Genomic DNA, 24,737 nt, shown 5'->3' with positions numbered 1-24,737 from the left:
TAATGCCTGTGGAGCAGTGCATACTAATAGGAGGGGACTTCTGAAGTTTGCGTAGAACCTGAGACAAGGCAAAGTGGAACGTTTCCACATGAACACCATGCTAGCCCTGAAGTGATTTGATAGACAAGACATACATATGTTGTCAACAATGCACAGAGCGGAACTCGTTGAACAGGGAAGGTGAATTGGAGGACAGGTGAAAAGAAGAAGCCGACATGCGTGATATAAGAGTATAATGCAAAAATGGGACTAGTGAACAAGGTCGGCAGGCAACTGAGCTTTTCCGAAAGCATAAGAAAAACAATGAATTGTAATAAGAAATTGATTTTTCACCTGCTGAACGTGTCGATGCTCAATGCATTCGTTCTCTTCCACGAAAACACCGGTTCCACTACAAAGTACGCAGACTTCAAACGACTACTTGTAAGCCAACTTATCGAAGGGCATCATACAAAAAGGAGCAGGCGGGGAAGGCCCACTGGAGACAATACGCTAAGAGTGACAGCACAACATGTTGTTCGGAAATTACCTCCCACCACAGCCCAGACCAGCAGAACTCGGGGAAGATGCCATGTCTGTGCCAGTGGCACTTGACGACAAAAACGTCGCAAGGACACAAGGTGCATGTGCAGTGAGTGCATTATAGCCCTCCGTGTGGAGCCATGCTTCGAAGATTAGCACACGTTTTAGAAGTATTAGGCAGCCAAAGAGCATGAACATTTTTGATAAGAACAGTAGTATGTTGCGCACATTTTTACTTGTCTGGAAACATTTATTCCAGTGCACATGCTTTTTTTATTGTTATTGTACGTCTTTAGGCAAGCCCACCTGCATTCATAAATAGGGCATGTATACCTACGCAAAATATTTTGTTGTCATTTTATGGTCTCTCTAAAAATATTGCTGTACTTTTTTTTTCTAAATAGGTCACTGAAGATTGTAAATGTGCAATAAAAAAATTGACTCTGGTGGGTTGCATTTGGCAAAGAGAATTGACCCTCAAAGGTTAATATGGTTAACTGAAGAGATATGAAACTTTTGTCATGGTGTCATTTCATTTAACAGTACCCTTAATATCAAAAAGTAATTTTTTGAGCAATTTTTGATATTTTTCTTACACACACACACACGCACACATCATCATCACCATCAGCCTGTTTTTTAAGTCCACTGCAGGATGAAGGCCTCTCCCTGCAAGCTCCAAATACTCCTATCTTGCACTGGCCAATTCCATCTTGCCCCTACAAATTTCCTCATTTTATCACCCCACCTTGTTTTCTTTCATCCTCGACTGTATTTCCCTTCCCTTGGCACCCATTCTGTGATTCTAATAGTCCACTGGTTATCAACCCTACGCATTACATAGCCTGCCCAGCTCCATTTCTTTCTTTCATGGTAATTCGAGAGAGTCAGTGTGGACAATGCAATACACATCGCTTGGAACGTCAAAGGGGCAACATTGGATACATCGGTTGAACTGCAACCATTGTGAGAAGATGACGGGATGGCGTGCGCAGCTTTCCTGGCATCGTTGCTGTGGGATGGAAACACGGATGATGGCAGGTGCCCAGCAGCAGTGAGTGATGTGGCTGCATGGCCATATCTTGACATGACCACTGCACATTGGACTAAGAGCGGCTTCACAACTGTATATCAGCAAGGCTCGTTACGTGATGGCGGGCTATTTAACCCTTTAAGGGTCAATGACGTAAATATACGGTGCCACGAACAAGTCGAAAAATGGTCAATGCTGTATATTTACGGCGCCGTCTGTACGTTTAAAAAGCGTGCCAATTTCCTAACTTTTTCTTTTCTGTCATGTGCTGCCACTATGTGGGAATACAGGGAATTTTTTTCACGCACCTCCCTCCCTCGATTTTCATTTTGTGGTCGCAGCAGAAAATAGTGCACAAGCGAATTGAACAGATCGCAACAAAGGTTGAAGCTCTGATCGAAGGCAATGTAAGGGAAAGTTTTCGGGTACAAAACACCAAACTGGCTGATACCGTGCACAATGTATTGGCAAAATAAGACAATATTGGAAACCGGTAGCGCAGAAATAATTTACTTTTCTTTGGTTTGGATGACACTGCAAAAGAAACATGGGATGAGTCTGAGTCCAAGGTGATTTCGCTTTATGGGGAAAAACTCGAAATAGAAATTAATCCCTCTTCTACAGAGAGGGCACGCAGGATTGGCTGACACGCAGTTGACAAACTAAGGCCTGTAATTGTGAAGTTCACTGCTTTCAAGGATAAGCAAAGAATCTTGACCACTGCCTCTAAGCTTAAGGGAACCATCCTTTCGATAAGCGAAGATTATTCTGAACATGTTCGTCAGGCAAGAAATTCTCTGCATGCATATGCTTTGGAACAAAAAATGAAGTACACACTTAGGTATAACAAGCTGGTGATGGCTGGACAAACATATATTTTTGATGGATGTAATGGTTGTGTTCGAGAATGTACCCAATAGCAAATAACACAGCCTTCTTCCCAATTTACTAGAAATAGACCCGAACAACTTTCTTTTATTGTGGTAAACTGCCAAAGCCTACAGAATGAAACTGCTGATTTTGCATGCCTTCTGTTGATATCAGAGCCTGACATTGTTATCGCCACCGTACTCTGACATTGCAGATTCTGAGGTTTTTCCATCAGACTATGTTGCATATAGAAAGGACCGAAATGTGCATGGAGGTGGGGGGAATGTTTATTCTAGTTTGTGACACAATTGAAAGCGCACCATTACTTCCAGCTGATGGTTTGTCAGAATCTGTATGGTGCAGGCTATGTTTTTCAGATGGAACCGTGCTCAATGTAGGTTCTTTCTACAGACCACCCAATTTGAACACTGTCGAACCATTATCAGCCTTTCAAGGTCACTCTCAGCCCAATCGTCTGAAACGGTCATTCTTAGTGGTGATTTTAACGGGCCAGATGTTGAATGAAGTGATCTATGTCCTGTGCAGAATAATAGGTCATTGCTTCAGTCTGCATTTTGCGAGCTAATAATGACCTATGGGCTCTTCCAGTTTGTTGATTTTTCTACTAGTTTTGGATGTGCAGATGGAAATATGTTAGACTTGGTTTTTAGTAACCAGAGAGATATCATAAACTTCATTGCACCAGTACCAGGGATTAGTGATCATGAAGTAGTTGCAGGCAATATTCATTGCAGAAAAATAGGATTTGCCAAAATGCGGCGGAGAAAAGTACCTTTTTATAAAAGGGGTGATTATGAGGCTATCTCTAATGGGTTAAATGATTTCCTACCTATATTTGTGCATTATAGTTCATTTATTAGCATCGACAGCCTGTGGGTCATATTCAGGCATAAACTGCTTTCATTGACCTCAAATTTTGTTCCGCTTAAAGTGGTTTCGGCTAAGCACTGCAAAGATAAACTTTGGATTAATAAGACTTTACATTCATCAATTCAGAAAAAATCTCAAACTTACAAAATATATTGCAAGACAAAAAAACCCTAGCTTGTACACAAAGCTAAGAGAGATGAGCACAAAACTTAAAAACAAATTGAAGGTTGTGAAGAACTCATATCTATGAGCCTTAGCAGATAAACTCAAAATGAATCCAGAAGAGGTCTGGTAGTATATTCAGAGCAATAAGAAGGATAACATTGGCATCCCGGCCATCGCAAATGATGGCTACCTAATGAAAGATGACAAAAGAAAAGCAGAGGTTTTCAACAAGTATTTTCATTCAGTTTCTACAAAGCCTTGTAGCATTGCAATTTCTGACACATTGACACAATTACCGGAAATGGAAAACATTGCTGTAAATGAGGAAGGAGTGGCAGCATTGTTGTGTAATCTGAACCCGCATTCAGCTCATGGATCCAATGGAATTTCTAATCATATCTTGAAACACTGCTCAAGACAGGTAGCACCTTTTTTAGTAATATTATTCAACAAGCCACTAGAAATTCAAAAGCTGCGCGAAGATTGGAAGACAGCCAATGTGACCCCAATATTTAAAGAGGGGGATCATACACACGTAGGCAATTACAGGCCAGTATCTTTAACTTCCGTTTGCTCTAAGACGCTCGAACATGTCCTGTGTTCTAATCTGATGAAGCATTTTCAAGCAAACAAATTTTTTATCTCGGCTGAGCATGGGTTTCACTCTGGTCTTTCATGCGTAACACAACCGAATTTATGCATGACATTGTAATTAGCTTGGACCACGGTGAACAAATAGATGCACTGTTCCTAGATTTGCGGAAAACATTTGATGTTGTCACGCAAAATCTGCTTTTCTTAAAATTATCATTCCTAGGCATTCCTGAACATATTCTCGGCTGGATAAAGGATTATTTACACCTGCGCAAACACCAGGTTGTTCTTAATGGGGTGACATCGGCTCCAATGCAAGTGCTATCGGGAGTGCCCCAAGGCTCTGTACTTGGGCCACTTTTATTTCTTGTTTATATTAATGATGTAGTAGTAGGCCTTAAATTAAGCATTAGACTGTATGCCGATGACTTTGTCATGTATCGTCCAGTGAAATGCCATGCCCAAATGTCTCGTCTTGCAGAATGACCTTGAAAAAGTGTCTATCTGGAGCAGCCAGTGGCAGATGACTGAATACCGCTAAATGTTACCATGTGCAGTTTACAAAGAAAAAGAAAAAATTCCCCGGTTCCTTTAACATAAATAATATTGCACTTAGTACCACTGAGCATGTCAAATACCTCAAAGTTATGCTTTCTGAAACGCTTGACTGGTCTAATCATGTTAACTCAATTACCGCAAAAGCTTACCGTCTTAGTCACTTTTTCCAATGAAATTTTAAGAATTCTCTGTCATCACTGAAACCAACCTTGTATTTGAGTAGCATTAGGCCTCTTCTAGAGTATGCGTGCATAACCTGGGATCTGTACACTAAAAACTTCATAGACAAAATAGAGTGTGTACAGAAGCAAGCAGCACACTTCATAATAGGAAATTATAACGACGATGATGATGATGATGATGATGATGCTGTCAGAGGATCCGGAATACGGGAAGGGTTGGTTTGGAAAACTCTCTCTCCACGCAGGAAAATCCTAAGATTGAAATTCCTTAACAATATATACAAAACTAAAACTCGTGTTGACAAAACACTGTTCATTAAGGAGCTGCATTACGTTTGATCTAGGACAGACCACGCTAACAAAATTAGAGCTTACCAGTACCGTACCAATGTGTTTAAATATTCATTTCTTTCTAAACTGACTGCCTAATAAAGTAATGGCAGCATCTAGTATTGAAAATGCTATTTGGAGCCATATTCTTCTAATGTTATTTTATTCATTTCTGAACATACACTACTGTGTGCACTGCTGTTCCATTTTTGTTGCTCTAGAAATTATTGTACTGTTTGTTAGTTTGTCTTCCGCTGTTGCGCATTTCTGTACTTAGCCGATGTTGCATTTACTGATGTATTCTTTTGATGTTGAACATTTTTCCATTATGACCACCTGTATTTTAACCCCCCTACAATAATATGCTGTACAGGCGATGAAGGTGTACTAAATAAATAAATAAATAAATAAATAAATAAATACATGTCAACTAGAATATCGGCTACCCCCGTTTGCTCACTGATCCACACCGCTCTCTTCTTGTCTCTTAACGTTACCCCTAACATTTTTCATTCCTTTGGTCTTTGTACGTGTCGATGCACAAGCAAACAAACTTCCCCATTTTACCCGTCTGCTTGCCCATCCATTCATCCAATCCAAATAGCAAGCAGGAGGCTAAATAAAGTAGAGTATTGACCTAGCGAATACTGTGAAAATCTGCATGGTGGAAGTGGATTGTTTAACCCTTTATTGGCAAGTGTTGTCGCAGGCAACATACCCAATAAATGTTTTTTTCTTGCTAAATTTCTATATTGAGTACGAAGTTTTTAGCTAAATGTCTTTGGCCAACACTGAATCACAGGCAGCAAGCGTTGTTTGTTAGTTCAAAGCAGGAACACAGGAAAACGAAGAAGTTTGGCACATGACTCGCTTTGTCTTGAAAGTATGGCCAGAGGAGGCAGATCGATGCAAGATGTCAAGCTGCAATGGTGTCACACACGTGATGTTAAGCAAATGAAATGTACGCCCATGGTTCACATATGACCAGAGCTGTCTGTGCAAATTCCAAATGAAACCACAGATGTCTGGGGTGAAGCCCACTTCCACTTTTCTGTCTGGTGTTTCCTTCCTATTGCTGAACAAGTTTCAGCAAAATATTTTTTGTTCTTTTAATTTATTGTGCTTATTCTCGTTTTGTTTTAAACATAAATAAAAAGTAAAATTTTTTCTCTTTTATTTATATGTGCCGTCATTAAAAATTCTCCTTTCTTGCAACTAAAATTTAAAAATTAAATTCAGGGGTTTTACGTGCCAAAACCACAATCTGATCATGAGGCACACTGTAGTGAGGGCTCTGGAAATTTTGACCACCTGGTGTTCTTTAGCATGCACCAAATGCACGGTACATGGGTGTTTTTGCAGCATTTAGCCCCTATCGAAATGTGGCTGCTGTGACCGGGATTTGATCTTGTGACCTTGTGTTTGGCAACGGAAGGCCAAAGCCACTAAGCAACCACGGCGGGTTTTTCTTGAAACTACCTCCATGGGCCCTGCAAATTTCCAAAGTACACATTAAGACATTGCAAACAGGTCTTGTTAGATGCCTTGGAAAGTCGGGCTGACACAGGGAGGCAGTATGCTGATGCCTAAGAATGATGTAGCACAGCGACAGGTAAAGCTGGTAACATTGAAAAACCAATTTCTCTCTCTCTCTCTCTCTCTCTCTCTCTCTCTCTCTCTCTCTCTCTCTCTCTCTCTCTCTCACACACACACACACACACGCACACACACACACACATATATAAACAAAGAGGGGGATAAGTGTGACTCACCCACATGTCATTTGAATTCAGGATGCACATTGTTGCAGATTTTATGCTTTTGAGAGTGTATGTGAGTTGAATCACAACCTTGACAAGGAGTATCCTGAAGCCTGAGAGAATTTCACAAAATAGGTTTATTCAGAAGATTGTTGCTGTCAACTGTGCATTATAACATAATCTCTAACATTAGTAAAGAATTAATTAGTGAATGCTAACTCATTCATCATCTGAGTGTTGCAGCCATATTACCAGGGGTGCGATCGAATATCGTTGTTCGGCGTGTTCCTTCAGTTCCTTCGGTTACCGGCGCACGCGAGTGGCCTACTCTGCACTGACGTCGCCAGCCGCAGGGCGCGGCCACATTTTTGGTGACGTCAAAGTGACGACACGCTCCTGTCAATCATCATGCAATCAAGCATGTTGTCTGCTAGGCGCGGAACCCGACGGGAGTTGGAAAGTTTGGAGCGATCATGCGCTCGTTACGAGACCGGCTTCGCACGGCGCGTCCGGTGGATTGGATTGGATCCAATTGGCGGTTGCAGCTGCGGAATGGCACGTTTGTATCCAATCGATAGTTTAATTTGAGAAAATAGTGCTTGCGTTGGGAACTTTGGTTGTTGCGCTGGCATTGCTCGAGGAGGAAGGAAAGCGGGTGGAGGTGCAAAACGCGTTTGAAGAAATGGCAGAAAGCAAATTCTGACGTCGCTTTCGTTTCTCGAAATAAATAGTGCTTTGGTTGTACAACGAAATCAATCCGATCATCGGGTGCCAGCGAGCCACTGGAATGTAATTGCTCCCTCTTGAAAAGTGCGCCACTGTTCCCGTCTTTCTTTTCTTTTTCTTTTTTCTCGCTCTGCGCAACACCACCTAGGGACAACGCAGAGACACGAATAGTTATAAATTGTAGTAGTCACACGTACTACTATTTGAAAATGTGTTTAAGCTTGAGAAGGAAAAAATACATTTTTTAGATAAAGATTTCATTCATTGGAAGACAAGGAACATTTCGTTTTGTAGTATACTGACTGCAAGCAGACGACAAACTAGGGAAGTAAACTTCTGGAGAGTTCACCGCTTGCCAGTTGGCTGCTCTCTCCACCCCGTTCTCACAAATTTTGCATACTGCCAATTTGTGACGTTGCAGCAACTCAACAGAACGCGTATCGAACAAAGATCTCCGATCGCGCCCCAGGTTGTGTTTGCCTGGCCATGTTATTCTGCTGTGTTACTCCACTACCTGTGATGAGCTTTCTTAATTTGTTCATAGTAACAGAAGCATACTGGGTATTCTAAAGCCTAGCTTTGAGCTAAGGTGTGGATGGGGCATTCTCTCTCTCTCTCTCTCTCTCTCTCTCTCTCTCTCTCTCTCTCTCTCTCTCTCTCTCTCTCTCTCTCTCTCTCTCTCTCTCTCTCTCCTTGTTTTCTATTTTTTCTCTTTTTTTGTGTTATCCTTAACCCAAGGTTTCCCTATCTTGATCAGTGCTCATGAGCTATATGTCAGAATGCAGTCAAGGATATGTATGCATTCAATCATGAATATGTAATATGTATTAATTACATTGAATAATATGTTTAGTGTTTTACCTGGTTGCATCCTTTTGCACAATTGGGAGCGTTTTTGCTAGTGCACGTTTATCAGCTGTACAAGAGTGCTTCTTTTTTGCATGCAGGAAACAAAGAGTAGCTCAAAATCAATGCTGGGAGCTGTGGTGAGCCGGCCCTGCTGGGTAAGAGTGGGCACATTTCTACCAATTTTGCTTTTTACTGCACCAGAACACTTTCAATTACGTTTGTTTTCTTGAGAAAAGCTAAGCCTGCTCATGCATAATATCTTATAGCCCTGTATTTTACCAGTGTGCTGCCTTCTACATGACAGGTACTTAGGCTGTAAAATCATGTGTGTTCATTGGTATGTTTTAGCAGTGGGGTCACATCTGCTACTGTCGCCAATTACGTGGAAATTGTGGCATCTGTATGCATGGGTCAGGAGCAGCCTCCGTGCATTGAGTCAGACATTAATTGATGAGGTATATGCCACAGAAAACTTTATTTTACCACAACATAATTATATAAAATATAGAACAGTATGTAGCGAAGTAGATAGTAGTGCAAAATTGCGTGCATCCATAGTACTAGTTCATCTTGTTCATCAGTTAAGTAGCAGGTTGCATTTCATCTCCTGTAAAGCCTCTCTTTCTCTCAATTTTCATAGAAATATGGAACATTACTTTATTCATTGTGAAGCTGCATTACAGCTTCATAATGAATAAACACATCATAAGTTATTAAGTACAATTGCTCATAACAAAAGATTTGTGTTTTAACTTTGTGCCAAGAATAATTATGTAAATAAAAGAGAACCAATGATAAAATAAATATGGTTTGAGGTAACTGCCACTCACGTTACAATTGATTATTGAATATGACAAATTAACTGGTTGGCCATGCTTTATTTCTCTGGATGTCTTATGATGGAATAAAAATGATAAATCTGTTGTGGCTATACCAAAGCTATTTGCTAAGTGCAGAACACTAATGCAGAAGTCCTGGTTTATTGTTTATCCTCAAGACAGGTATTGGATGGTGTGCCAAGTCCCCAGCATCAATAAATGAAATCAACATTGTCTTTGTTTTGGATGCTTGTTGCTTTACTTTTTTTTAGAGGGAGGTGAACTGTAACTTCACCATTAGGTGCTTTGTCGCTTTGCTTGAGCGTCATACTGGTTGCACCAAGTTTCATCTCCAACAGTGATGCTTAACACAAATGTGGGGTCACTTGTGGCCCTTTCCAAATGTTCAGTAGCAATTGTCCATCTGGTTTCTCTCTGTTTGTCTGTTAGTGTGCAAGGGACACTTTCTGCATACAGTTTTCATTTTCCCTAAATCATTGTGTAAGATCATGTGACGCACATTTCTGTTCAATTTCAGATCTTCTGGTATTATGCACACAGTAACACGGCAATTTTTATGCAGTAACTGCCTACACATTCCACATATATAGGGTTACGTGACACTGATGGGTGACAGACTCTAGGATCGTCTTGCACTGAATCCCAACGCAGAAGTAACATTAACTCTCTGGTCAGAATTTGTGTCAATCATGTCACTCATGTAAAGTCCAACTATATATGCTAACAAGCCAAACAGTGGGTTACTAAACACAAATCTGTGGCCTAGTGAGTTTGCATGAGAACCCTTTCAAGGCTATGTCTACTCTGAGCACATACAAATTACCTCAGTAACACCCAGTTTTTGAGTTTGGATACCATAGAAAAAGAAATAAAAAATCCGTTGTGGAACTTTTCTGACAGAGGGTATATCTTGGCAGTTTTACTTTTTTTTTTTTGCACTTTGTGTAGGAACCTGGTGTAGCCCCTGAGAATAAGGATGCATTTGACTGGACAAAGGAAGGCTGCCTTGAGAGGCTTACAGAGTGCCTAAACAACAGCACATCAGTACATGAACGTGATGCGCAGGTGAGAGATGATGTAAAAATATGCATTTTGCAGATGTTGTGGGCACTATCTATGTGCAGTTGGCAATGAATGAAGCAGAATACTGTAAGTGTGCTGCCTTAAGGGGGACATTAGTCTTGGAAACAAAAGAAATATTTAAAATATGTATTTTTCATTTCTGTTATTTTTTTATGTACATATCATGGTGCACCGGCTGGCAATAAACTAACTCAAAACAACATGTCGTTGAGGGAAAGAAACGCCATGCTTATACTTTGAAATGCTCTGTTACCCTTTGCCATTCCAAAACCACTTATCAGAGCATCGCCATCATGGTCTCTTTTGAAAGAGGATCTTTCCTGCTTGCTTTCCTGTCCAAAATGACCCTTCAGTGCTGCTTCAGAAGAAAGCTACCTGGCTTTGTTGCTTCAAATGTATATTTTTTCACTCTTATTAGTTCATTGTATTCTTCTGAAAAAAAAAATATTTTGACAAATTGCAAATTTTTGTCTCTGCTACTCATTCAATTCTCCTAATTTTTATTGCCTGAATGTCTTAGAGTGCAGAACTCTATGATATAGTGTATTAGTACATGGCAACGTTTTGAAATCTTGTAGAAATTATCAACAAAATTTCATACCTGCAATGTTGTAACTTTAGAATGTCATAATTTCATCTAAAATATGGGTACAAACATTAAAATACTAAGTTGCACTTTTTGGATATTAATAAACATACCTGCTTCATTTTAGCTCTCTTGTTAAAGTACATTTTTTGCAACTTGCCTGCCAAATTTATAACAAAAATGTTTAAACACTTTTCATAGAATTGACTTTAAAAAGCCAACCACATATTTGCAATCAGCACACAAGATTGAATATTTGCTAAAAAGTGCAGGTGTCTAGAGTCGATAACAAAAGTGTTTTTCCTGAAACCCATGTTCCTCCTTAAATAAATTAATTCTGCACTCTGTTATGGCATGCGTGGATGATTTATGCTTAATCAGTGTGGCATATGCTACTTGCATATTTTTCTTCAACTATGGTGCAGGTACCACCAGCAGAAATTGAAATGCAAACAGGAACAAATGCCTGTCACACATAATTACATGGATGTGCAATCTGTAATTGCTCCATAGCCAGTTTATAAGCATGGAGTGTATGGCTTGGGAGTCACAACTAAGTCGCCATTACAAATGCAGGTGACTCTGGAAATGAAACAGTGCATTGGAGTAGTTTTAGAGTTGCTAACATTTGAATTTATACTAATAGTACATTTAACAAAAGTGCAGAATATGATAAAGCCCGTGTACTTGAATTGTTATGTTTCATTCTTATTGGCTATGCTTGTACTTGTTTGGGCTTTTCTTTTCCTGGAGTTGGCTGGTGAACATAGAAGCTTTGACTAACTGGTGTAAGTACTACTGAGAAATTAAGCCTTACTGGAATGTAAAACACACCAAGGCTTTAAAACTGCAGTTTAAATTTATTTTTAGTAGCCTGTTTGGCAGTGCAGAGACACCTGCTTTTTCTTCTGTGGCAGCCACATCCAGAGACTTCAGGCTTCATTCAACTTATTTCAGTTCTACCAGTAGCTGCCTGCCATAGTGCAGCCTAAAAGTAGAACATGACACTAACCATCAAGATCCTTTTGAAAAGGTGTATGTATTTGTAGTGCAGAGTGGCAACTTTTGCATGAAATAATCTTTTTTTAAGATGGTATTGCAGCTTCCCTATCCCATGCTTATATATTGCTTTTTGAGTGCTGCAACATCCCACCACCTCGGGCTTCCTGATCGGCCACTACTTCGCTTCCATCTCTACGACCCTCTACCTTTCTCCCTCCTACCCTCTCTCTCTTTTAACCCCATCCCCTCCACCCTGCTGGCGCTGAGCCGTGCTCCCGCATGGGTTTCAGAAAATAGCGCTAGCCTTTTCTCCTTCCCCACAAGAACCACTTCTCTGCAGCTGATGCTTTCCGAAGAAAAATTCAGCAACTATCAATGAAATCCCCCTTGAAACAACTGTCAGTGAAATTAAGGGCAATAACAATAGCCAGCATATCAAACGCTAAACTAGCTGATTTTATTTCATTTATGTTTGTGCAGTATACGTTCAGAATAGGTAACAGGAAATATATTACTTTTTTGTTATTGCTTAATTATGTTTCTCAGGTTCGTTTTTTTTTTTCTATAAAGTGTATAAGGCTGTGTAACACAGAAGCAAGGATGGCTTGTGCTACAGGGTTGTACACACTAGTTTATTAATGTTGAATGTTTTTCATATTTTTCATGGAGTAATGGGACCGCATCAGGACTCCGTAAAGGGCCCCTCACCAGGCCCAATTGCAATTTTTAGTTATAGAGTGGCAGTTCTTAAAAGCATTCTAGGGATCACGTTACCTAAATAAATTTCCAAATTGGTTTATTATTGGAGGAGATGGAAGAAATTGAATTCCCTGTTACCATGCTGCTAGGAGGTGAATGTTACAGCCAACAGAGACTCTCTCTCTGCCTCAAGTAGTGTTCCAAGCGACATTCCTTCCCCGCCTTCTTCCATACTGGAGCTGAGGGACTGCGTCGGGTTCACATGATGAGGCCCACCTCCTTTTTTTCTTCTTTCTTCCTTTTGTTGCTGCTCAGTGCATTTCTGGTGGTGGCGTTGCACATTCCACATTGGACGATTTAGTGCAGTAACATGCCATGGTGAGCGACGTCGCTAAGGCTGCATTTTATGACACGGCACTTGGGCGTCTTACCTCAACTCTCTGGCTGGGAGCAACGCCTTGAGGGGGAGGATGCCCGGCGTTCGGTTTGAAATCTCAGTTGTGTTCAGTGGCCTGCAGCACTGTAATACTTTTCAGACATGATTGTAAGCGCGTGAAGTATTGTGCTTGTCTGTTTAAAATGGCCGAACCTGGTAAGGGGCCCTTTAAGGCCGCTTATATATGTTTCGAACAAAGAGACTGTAGCTGAAAAGTTTGCAAGAGGTTTTTTTAAACTTTCTTTGCCTCTTCCCTCAACTTTTCCACTGCTGCTGCTGCTGCTGCTTCTGATGTTGCTGTTGCTGTCTTGCACGCCGTGTTGGGGGCTGGTTGAGAATGTGCATAATGCACATGGTAGCGACATGGGAGAGGCGTCTGTGAGCCCTCTCCAGCAAGAACTTCATGGGAATCACCACAGTGCCCTCTGGAGCTCTCTGGTCATTGTTACAACGCCCTCCGGAACTCCCTGGCGATCGACACAATGCCCTCTAGATGGCCATAATAACATGTTAGTCCCTCGGAGAAGCATTGCAGAAGCTGTAGGGCTTAGTTATGTACTCACGTGCAACAGCCCAGAGGGAAGATATGTATGGTAGGAATAGGAGACAGAGAATGCGTAAAGCCAACACCCTGACGAAACAGGTGAATAATAGCCACTCTTTGCTTGTGGCAGCTTGCATGCATGGTATGATCATGGAAGAAGGGAAAGGGGCCATCAAATGATAGGGGCTCTTCAATAAAAGAAATGCTGCTACTAGACATGGCAACAGTTACGGACGAACTGTAAAAATTTTAATTCAAGGTATGATACAGCACGTTCCTGCTATTTCTGAAAAATAAGCACCGTACCAGTTTGTACATGTGGACAACAGATGCAGGGTGTGCAGACCCAAAGCTACACTAAAGTACCGCAGCGTCAAGACAACACAAGCAGCTGTCTAGCAAATCAAAACTTCAGCCACAGTGCGATGCATCCGTGTAAGGAAATGACAGTGCTAACTTTCTCGCAGCCTACGAACAATAGTGCACGACGACGCCTCGAGCAAACACATCTCACTGTGTGTTCTGTGTGCTACGTAGACAAACACAAGTAGTGCACGTAAGGTAACATTTAACATCGCATCATCACTGTCGCCGGCCATCATCATCACCGCCAGATATTGTCAATGAATGCAAACAGCACAGATAGCTTTACTTACATAGATTCCTACAGTGCATGGAATATGCATCATTTTTTATGGTTTACTTGCTTGAGATACTCTTTGTACAGGCTATCTGAAGTTGTAATGTTCTGTGGAATGACATTGTTTCTCTAATACTTAATGCTTTTACTGAAGCAGTGTGGTCACAAAGTTGTGTGGTCTCTTTATTTCTCATTGTGCTACTTTTTTTTTTTATGCACTCTTTGCAAAACTGTTTTGGTTAATACATTTTTGTCAGCTCCCGCTGCTGTAAATCTTTTTGTCCATGCAGGAAATGAACTAACACTGATGTAGAATTGTAGCTTGCATAGCAACTATAGCTCTTTTGACATGGCTTTTTTAGGAGCTGAACTTTCAAAATTTTGTGTGTAGTACTGTGTGTACACATTGCCAGCCTCACTCCCGTCTCCCTTCCACCCCTCCGACGTCAGTGCAGTCAACTTGTGTATTGAAGGGGTGGAAGAAAGATGGGAGAGAGGGCATGTGAGGTCGGCGTAGGTCGGGAGATGTCATGGAAGCCTACCATGCAGGGTGTATGGCGCTCGGATGAGTGCGTCAGCTCGTGTTTTTTTTCCTTCTTCTTCTTTTGTTTTCCTGGATTTTGCGTTCCTTTTCTTTTCAGTATAGGCACCCAGTAGCCAGATTTAATTGTTATAGCTAGTAATATGGCATGGGAACATCGTAGCCAGTGGTTTGTAGTAAGTGGCTTCGGCTGTACTTCTTTCTGTCTAATTAAAATGTTTGTATGTTTGTCAATTCTGCTTTTTTTCATGCAACTTGGTTATAACAATGGGATTTTCTTGGGCACTTGAATATTGTTATAAGTGGGTTTGACTATGTAGTACATTATGTAGTAGGCAACTGGGGTTGGTGAATTTGTAAACAACGTTTAATGGAATTTAAGGTGCATTTGCAGGGTATGTGCATGCTACACTGGGCATGTGACCGTGGCCATCTGGAGATAGTTGAGTTGCTTTTGGACAGAGGTGCTGATCCTGAAGCCAAGGCAAGTTGCTGCTCCTTCTTTTCTTTCTTGTGTTTTTCAGGTGATTTAGCTACTTACACAAACTGAATTAGTTGAACAGTTGCAGTGCAATTAACACATAACAACTGGAACTCAACACAGACTGCAGCCTGTTCAGTGATTTTTGTTGTCCTACATTTTCACAGTGTAGTCATCACTTATGCCACACCACAAGTCCAAGTATATAGTCATGTGTACTGGTTAATTACAGGTCAGTACAAATTACATGTTCATACAAAATAAATACAGTCATACCTTGACATATAATGAACACAGCTGTAAAGGAGTAAATCTAAAATGTTTCTCGCCAATATCAGCATGTAATGAATATATGATTATACTAAAGATTATTGGATAGAAAAAAAAGGTATTTTCATGTTGGATGTGACTGTTATAGAAACATTAAACTGTGTACCACTTTCTCTAAAAGCTTGCACAGACTTCCCCATGACTGTAGAGTGTGTGGTGAGCCAGTGCTAATACCTCTAACCATGACATATAACAAAAGGAAACTGGAGTGATTGCAGCTTATATGTTGGTTCAATAATACTATGTTCAATAATTCTAGAATACTATGTTCAAGCAGAAGCTACTCACTGTAAAACTCCACAATAGCTGGTGATGTTGGCAGAAATGAAACACGGAATATTGTGAATGGGAGTGTAGAGTCACTGGATAGCAAATATTTAGGATGAAGTAAATAGTGTTATGGGGAACTTATGGCTCCACCATGTATTTTAATTCTTTGAGGACCTGCAAGGTGTAGGCAGCTAGGCCAGGTGATGAGTGTAGAGCATAGATGAGCGGACAAATCACAATTTTTATTGCTTCATAATTGTAACTTTGTTATTATGGCATTGTTTTGCAATATAAAAGAAAACTGTGGTGAAAGGGAATATTTCTTAAGTGCCTTAAAACTTAGTCAAATGAAATTCTCAAGTAAATGTAGTTAAAGGACACTACAGGGGATCTTATAGTTGATTTATTTGCTTCTGAAATATTGAATTCAGGTTTCCCGCCCCTGTTTCATGGGCTGTCCACGCTAAGCACATTTATCAAAAAGTGTGAGTTGAAAAAGTCTGTTTGTACTTCCTTCACTCCTAATGATGTAATAATGTAAGCCAATCATGAGTTAAGTGCTGGTGATTATTAAAGTGCTATAGAAGTTATATAATTACTCATCCACAATGCAGACATTGGTGCACATGCAAGTCCATGTCAGAAAAAGCATCAACCTGCGGGTAGTGAAGTATGTGCGCCTGCCAAGAATAAGGGATCCATAGCAAGGGACCATGTTCATGTCAGAAACAGGTGGCTATGCTCCTCCCTGAAACAGCTCTGTCGGCATAAAGCTCAAATCAAGACTGTGGTAGTGCTATGTTCTCTGGAAGGTATGCACCAAATACACAACTGCAAAGCACAGTGAAGAATGAGAGAACAGGAGAAGCCCGAGGACCATGGCAACAAGTGGGATAATATAACATGACTCAAGCTTTGTTGTGACCACTACCAGCTAGCAGAAATGACGACACATCATCTACAAAAATGAAGGTGTATTTTTCGCAGCATGCACATCAATTGACCTTCTACCTGATGATTCACGGTTCAATTTGAGGGTATCACCTCTAAAAACAGTGAATAAACGACCGCTTCATGTTCTGCTTGTGGTACACCGAGCATATTCAAGTATCATTTTAACCGGCTAGAATATTATATTTACTTTATTACTAGAAAAATACATTTTTTACCGTGAGAAATATAACGCAGATAACCCATTCTTTAGTGAACAATTATTGAAATATTCTGTAATGAAGATGGGATTGCAAGAGACCCATTGACTTGCACTAACTAATGACATGCCCTTCTGTAGGTATCTTAAACATCATTGACATTAAGATGCTGAGTAAGCCTAGTGACAGCTTACTTACACAGACTCTGCTGTTTTTGCACTCAGCGGCTTCCCTAAGAAGTTAAGTAAACAAGAATGGCGATAAACATTCACACAGGCCTGTAGCTTCCTGATGGAAACCCTGTGGTTTGGCATAGTCAAGCTTTGCGCAGCTGCTGAAGCACAGCTGTAACTCTGAAAGGCAAGACAATTCTTTGCCTCATTAGCTGGCTGGGACAGTTGACCTTATGGGGAGGGATGAATGTTATGGGCCAGAAGAGAAAGATGGCATACTATCTAAATAAAAGGGTAAGAAGATGCATTGTGTGCAGAAGATGAAGGAACATAGTGGATGTATAATGCAAGGGTTTTTTTTCTTTCTTTCTTTTTTTCAAGGTCCGATCGGTCGCGAAATGGAAGCCACAGTGAAAATCCAATGACGCTGTGCGTACATGTGTTGCGCAGTGTCTCTAGTATGCCCATCGATTGCGTGAAGTCACAATTGTCAATTCTAGCACACAGTGAGCATGTAAACATGCCTCAAACAATAGAGTCTCCCACTACGTGTGAAGTGCATGCTGTCATTCGATTTCTGCATGCTGAGGGGTGCAATGCGGCTTAAATTTATTGACAAATGGGTAATGTGTACGGTACAATGTTCGTGAGTGATGGCAAAGTGCGGCAGTGGTGCAGGAACTTTGAAGCAGGGTGCACAGACGTTCATGATGCAGGGGGGCAGGGAAGGAAGCGAGTGTCAACCGATGATCTTGTTCGGCGAGTGGATCAGACAACTTGAGAAAATCGTCTGTTCATAATTTCTGTGTTGAGTGCGATTCGTTTCCCGAAATTTCACAGTCAGCTCTCTATACCATCGTGAGTGAGAGGTTCCAGTACCTCAAACCCTGTGCGAGATGGGTTCCCAAGCTGCTGACCGACCATCACAAAACACAGCGAATGGGTGCAGCCTTAACGTTTCTCCAGCACTATCATGATGAAGGAGAAGATTTTTTGAAGAAAATCGTCACAGGGAACGAGACATGGGTCCGTTTCAAAACTGAAGAAACAAAAGAGCAATCCAAACAGTGGATGCATTCTGATTCCCTGAAAGCAAAGAAGTTCAAGCGAACCTTCTCCAGCAGAAAGTGTATGGCTACTGTGTTCTGGGACAGCAATGGTGTTCTCTTGGTGGAATTCATGGAGTGTGGCACAACCATCACTGCAGCCTCGTACAGCGTGACTCTTGAACGTCTTTGAAAGGCCATTCAGAAAAAGCGAAGAAGAGTGTTGTCATCAATCAGGCATTGTCTTTCTTCATGACAATGCACGGCCACACAGTGCAGCTCTAACAAAGAAGCTCCTGCAGCGTTTTCGATGGGAAGTATTTGATCACCCATCCAGACTCGGCTCCCTCTGATTACCATCTCTTTGCTCACATGAAAGGCTGGCTAGGAGGACAGGAGTTTGACTCAGACAATGAGCTGCAGACCAGCATACAGAATTGGCTGAAAGCACAGCCGACTGCCTTCTATGACGAGGGTATAGGAAAGTTGGTACCATGCATTCGGAGTAGTGACTATGTAGAGAAGTAGCTGGAAAGTGTGTCTAAGTGTTCCTAATAAGACAGTTGATTTTCACTGTGGTTTTCATTTTGCGACCGATCGGACCTTGAAAAAAAATATAGCCCTCGTAGCTTTTGCCCCATTATGAAGTGCATGCTAAAATGCATATATATAAACTATTTTTCAGCCTCAAAGACACAAATATGGCATAAGCTCATTTTCTCTTAATATAAGAACATGTTAGCAATGAATTTTAATGCAGTAAACATGATGGGTAAGTATCAACCAACCAACCAGATACGTGTTGACTTGTTGCTCGCAGCAGTTCACACAAGCTCCAGTAAAGTCGCTAGCAATGCAGTAGAATGTTGTTAATTCAAACTCCAAGGGTGATTGAAAATTTATTCGAATAAATCAGAGTTTGTACTAAGGAAAGCCCCTTTAAACATAGTGCCTTATCAATTGCACGCTACAATGCACAAAACCAAAACAGTCACTGGGCTTGCATTGAAAAGGTCTTCTTTTTCCTCCATCAGAGTGCAACGACATGTGCCAGAAAAAGCCTAGGTTTCGTGTAAAGTCCAAGTGCGATGAGATCGCGCCTCGCATGCAGTTTGTCCTCTCATGTACCCAATGTTGGAGATGAATTGATCGAGAGTGCACTAAGAGGTGGGTGTAGGCGTAGGTGAGTGGAGTAATGTGATGGGGGGGGTGCTCTGCTTGCTCCAGTTCCGGCTTCCCATCACATCATTTTTACGACGTGCGACATTACGGCAGCCAGTGACGCATCTTGATTCACCTTTGCCTCAGGTTTGTCTGTAAAGCGGCCCATGCTAGCAAGGAATTTCATTTGAAATAACCATTGCGCGATTTTTGGAGCTCAAATGCACGGGAGTTTTTCTCTATTCAAATACATAAGATTTTGTCGAGACCAACAGAGCAGTTTGAATTATCCGTCAATCCGAGTGGTGAAAAGGTTTAAAGTTATCGGGATTTCGCTGTATCTTCTTTTTCTGCATTATGTAAACGGAGCTCTGGACACTGGCAAATTGGTGCATTAGTGCCCTGTATGACATGGTCTACAACATACATTCAGAATTGAAATTCACTATAGTGTCCTTTAAAATAACTCACTCTTTCAGTCAGTTTTCTTCATGCTGGGTTTGTGTGGTATCTTGGAAGCATACGAAGTGTAGCAATTCACTATTGCATAAGATTTTAGTGCTTCATCGTTTCCAACTATCATTCATTTTCAGGATGAAGAAGGCCAAACACCCTTGCATTATGGTAAGTAGGACCTAAAGTATTTATGCCACATGTACAAGTTTTTCTAGAAAGGTATCTAGTTATTTATTATGCACAATGATGCCGATTTCCCATTCACAAATACATACATGCAAGACATAGAACTGCTCTTACTAGGCAACTGCTGAACGAATTTGTGTGAAATTTGTTGCATTTAAAAGAATTACTGATGATTTTTTTATTTCACAGCTACCCTAGTGCACCAGAAACAGGTATCGCATTCCTGTAAACAGTAACTAGTAATGTTGAAAGCAGACAAAATGAACACGTTAATTTATATTTTACACAAAATTCTTACTCTATTTTTGTGAGCTGTACAGAACTGCTCGTCACAAAATGTGGACGTGTATATAGACATTATGTCAATAGTATTGATTTTGTCCACTTTAATTAGTATAAAAAATGCAGCTTAGAGAATTTAAATATCTGTTTTTGTGGCTGAGTTAGTTGTAAAGTTGAAGCTTTAATTTCTTAAACTCTCATTTGTCTGTAAATTATTGTAATGAAAGATACAGAAGAGCAACACCCTTCATGCCTACCTGCACTGCAGTGCTGAGCTGTTGCTACTCTCCTGTACTTGGATGTTCTTGAAGGAAACTGTGAATGGCAACAATGTGTGCAGGGCCTTCTGCTCTTAATGGTGGAAGCACCTCATTAGTAGAGGTGCATGAATATCAAATTTTTCTAATACAAATCGAATATGAATGTAAGTGTTGAATATTGAATAGTCAATACAGATGCACATAGGCATGTTAAGTGGTACCACGCCTATTTTGACGAGTATAAGAAAGACAGCTAACTATCAGGGACAAACAATAAACACAAGATCCCTAATTGTCATTAAAAACACTGCATCAATAGCAGCTTAAAACTTTAGAGCCTGGTTACAAATAAGCTTTCCAAATATGTGTAGTAGTTGACGAAAAAAATTATTTAAATTGAGAAAAAGAAAGCTGCTAAAGAACTTATTTGCTGTAAGCATGTATAAAAAGGCCCATTGCAAGGACATCACTGGTTGCAACGTAAAAGATTAAAAAATTGAAAATGCTACAAGGCTAGACTGCTGAAAACACTAACAGGTTGTCAGGTTGCATTGTAGGCTTCCGCCATGAAACCATACACAAAACTTGGATTATTAATTTTTAATGTGAGACACAATTTATGCTCCATTATGCAAAAATGCATTGGCATTGGCGTGACTGAAAGATGGCACCAAAAATGGCCAATGGCGCAAAGAGTAAGAACACGTCAAAAAATGCTCGGATTGATGTCAAATTTCTCAGGGAGGTTCCTTAAAGTAAATTAATGGCTTTGAAAAGAAAATTTGGTACATTTCAGTCTGAGTGAGAATCGAACCCGGGCCTCCGGGGTGCGAGACAAGTATGCTTCCCCTTCCCCACAGCAGCTCCACAGTTCTGGCTGACTAAAGATGTGCCTAGTGCATGCATTCATGAGCACGTTAATGAGCTCATTCATGTAATGATCGCGTTCATGACGCTTCGAGGTCTGCAAACGGTATAATGCTTTCACATTCCTACACGTAAGCAGTCTTCAGTGTCTCTGCCAAATTTCTTTTGTGCATTCCCTCAACTTTAAGATGCAGTGCTTACTGCTGCTTAGTAATGCACAAAATTTTATTTTTTAGATAAAGCATTACATTTCTAGCTACATATCTATTGTATAATTTTTCTGCTCAAGTTATAACCCCTTAGCCATTTTGTTATATGAGTAAATTTTTTACCCTGAATGCTAATTTTTTTATTGCTGATTGTGAATATATATAATATAAAAAGCAGGTTGTTGAAATAGGAAAAAGATAGCCGACTCATAGAACAAATGAAAGTAAATGACTGAAGTTTAATGTATGCCATATAATAAGAGCGCCAGCTACCTGCTAGTAATCAACAAAACTTGTGGAACAAATATATAGTGATCTTTTATTTTTTCTCACATCAGCTGCACATGCTAACAGTGTGTTATTTTACAGAGGGAGCTTTGGCAGTGTGTAGCACAACTCAAAGCAAGGCATTAGGCAGATTGGCATTCCGATTCGTTTCATCGGCTATCATCAAAACCAGCTCGTCTATAAACATTCAATATATTCAACAATTCAGCAGGTGGGCTTACAGTAAACTTCCTACAGATTACAGCCAAAAAAGGAAACCGTGGAGGCTCCAACAGAACGCTGTTCACGTCAATTTTAGTTCACTGTTGTGCACTTGCGATGTCGTGCTCTGAGCTGTCCTGTTAGCCTTTCTTCGCCCGAGGAGCTGCTGATCTTTTGTATTCGGTGTCTGAAGCATCATTGTTGGAAAAAGACAACAACAAAGAAATGACTTTTTCTATCCTCTGGAAGACTGGCCAGTGATACATGCATTGCCTTCGCTGGATGCATCTTGAAAATGCAGACTTCCGCACGAGGAACTCCCTTCAGTGGTAGCAGAAAAAAGAAATCACTGACCATGTACTGCCATCTGCCAACCAAAACACCAATTAAGTGGCAAATAAGCACCTCTTGTCCAATCTAAATAAAGCTAAAGGGGTGGACAAATACCACAAGGAAGAGTTGCATTCATCCTAAACACATTGGGGATGCATCGGGTTGGAGAAGCAGGGTTTGTCTGAAACGGTTAAGGGGTCAAGTTTGTGTGAGGTTATATTCCGAGCAACATAATATGCAGTAGTTTAAATCTTTGTTCCACAACATATGTCCTACGAACATAACGCGTTGGGCAATTTGGGGATCCATTGTGCCCAGTGCGGATGCAGCCCCGACTTCCACCAGGCACATATTGCCCGCAGCTGCCGCGATAGCCACCCTCGGGAAATCTACGAGGCGTCTGTCAAGCATTCCACAGGGGCCTGCCCCTGTGTTAGTTCACCTTCAGTTGCATTAAGAGACAAGGAGATTAACCATCTCTGCAGCTGAGCTATTTCACTGTTCTAGATAGGGTAGGACACATGCGCGTTTCAACCCCCACCCCACCCTCTCTCTCTCTCTCTCTCCTTGAATGCGTACATATTTTTGCTTTCAAAAATAAATGCTTTGTTGGCAGTCGGCGCCTGACCTGTCCATCTTCCTTGTCTCATTTTTTATTGCGCTGTTTCCCTGTAATGATACCAGAACAAAAACATTGCTTTGCTAAGTAACATCTATTCAGAAAGGTGACAATCATAATGTCCAAGCATATCTCTTTTTTTTTTTTTTTTGCCATGCCACAAAAGTACCAAACTACGTGGGTGACTGGTTTGGGCAATATGTTTCTAATATGTTTATAGTGGAAAAGATGTCTTCAGCTCTTTATGAACACTTTGTGAGCATGTTTCATGCAAAGGGGATGCTTTTGCAGCATCATCGTGTGGGCACTTGCAAGTGGCTGAACTGCTGCTCAAACGAGGTGCCCAAAGAGACACCAAAGACGTGGATGGCCAGACTCCTGCTCAAGTGGCACTCTCCCCAGAACTAGAGACTCTCCTCTCGCCTTCCTGACTCCTCTCCAGAACAGAGGCCTCCAACACGTTGTGATGTACCTACATAGTACTCTCCCCACCCCCCACCCCCCCAAGTTTCAAACATATGCCATCATATGTTATCTTGTAGGTAATAAGCAGTGTTGCTGCAAATTGATTTCAGGGTGTACCACAGTAATGTGCATAAAGTTATTTGGCTTCCTTACATGTACCGAGAGGCTCCTATATTAGGCACATTCTTTGCTACCAATACCCAGTGATGACATCACAGCTCAATACTCAAAGCAGAAGGCCATGAATGTAGAGCATATTGTGCTCTACACAGCTGCCTTTACATAACAGCAACATCAGAGAATAGTGTCATGTGCACACAGCACTGCTTCTGAGTGAATGCTTTCACTAACAGCAAGTATCATATTACAAAAAGCAATAGCTCTGCTTAAGTATTTTTGACACTTTAGTACCACCATATAAACATCCTCAGCAAATTCATGGTTAGAGTTCAGCTCAAGCAGACCAAGACAGAATTCGACTTTTGCCAAGAACTGCAATCATGCCAACAGTTCTCATTTTGAGGTAATATCTGTTGTTTTAGGATAAAGTCATTTCAGGTGCACATTATTTTTTTACTGTGCTCCGCGAAATTTTGTTGTTGGCTGGTTACCACAAGTTTTCATGTCACAACGAAATAAAGAGGAGCTTTTTACTGGAGTGCCTCTGCCTGTCACTTCTGTATGTGCCCAAAGGTAGCCTTTGGCATACTTATAATCCAGCCACACGTTATAGGCTGGCTTTTATTGTTTCAAGCAGCCATGACAGCATCAGAAACGGCACAATAATGACCAAGTACCATATTTGAGTGATTTTACCGCACCCCCAGTTGTAACACACAGTTATATTACTGCCCAAATGTATATTAAAAAAAACTTGGTGCAGATTCTACCTGCACATCAAATAAAGAATCTTGAGTCTATACGTAACGTGTTAAAACAACTTTATGGAACATACAAAGACACACAGACTCGCACACAGCTGTACCTGAGCAGCTAGTTGCGATCGGAGTCCGGCGACACCTCCTTCTTGCCGTCTACCAACCACAGATGTCTTCAGTTCCATCTAATGCATTAGAAATGCCACACATACAGCAGACTGGAAAATGGTG

At 40.9% G+C, this 24,737-nt stretch overlaps 1 protein-coding gene across 5 annotated transcripts in view; it reads left to right on the top strand.

Moving 5' to 3' along the window:
• The window catches only part of LOC142558135 (acyl-CoA-binding domain-containing protein 6-like), a 41,722-nt gene extending 17,436 nt beyond the window's left edge, over window positions 1–24,286 (top strand). For 3 of the 5 annotated variants that reach the window (XM_075670296.1, XM_075670312.1, XM_075670304.1), the window contains 6 exons: window positions 8,579–8,635; window positions 10,268–10,384; window positions 15,245–15,334; window positions 19,529–19,609; window positions 20,056–20,086; window positions 23,455–24,286. In XM_075670296.1, the coding sequence (XP_075526411.1) occupies window positions 8,579–8,635; window positions 10,268–10,384; window positions 15,245–15,334; window positions 19,529–19,609; window positions 20,056–20,086; window positions 23,455–23,594 (516 nt within the window). In that variant the 3' untranslated portion in view covers window positions 23,595–24,286. The remainder of the gene's footprint in view (window positions 1–8,578; window positions 8,636–10,267; window positions 10,385–15,244; window positions 15,335–19,528; window positions 19,610–20,055; window positions 20,087–23,454) is intronic. The other 2 variants (XM_075670318.1, XM_075670325.1) reach the window with 1 other exon arrangement.
• Window positions 24,287–24,737: the final 451 nt, after the last annotated feature.

The sequence above is a fragment of the Dermacentor variabilis genome, chromosome 1 (assembly GCF_050947875.1).
Source record: "Dermacentor variabilis isolate Ectoservices chromosome 1, ASM5094787v1, whole genome shotgun sequence".
Taxonomy (NCBI): Eukaryota; Metazoa; Arthropoda; class Arachnida; order Ixodida; family Ixodidae; genus Dermacentor; species Dermacentor variabilis.
The sequence above is the reverse complement of the archived record's forward strand: the minus strand, read 5'-3'. Positions and strand labels throughout refer to the sequence as shown.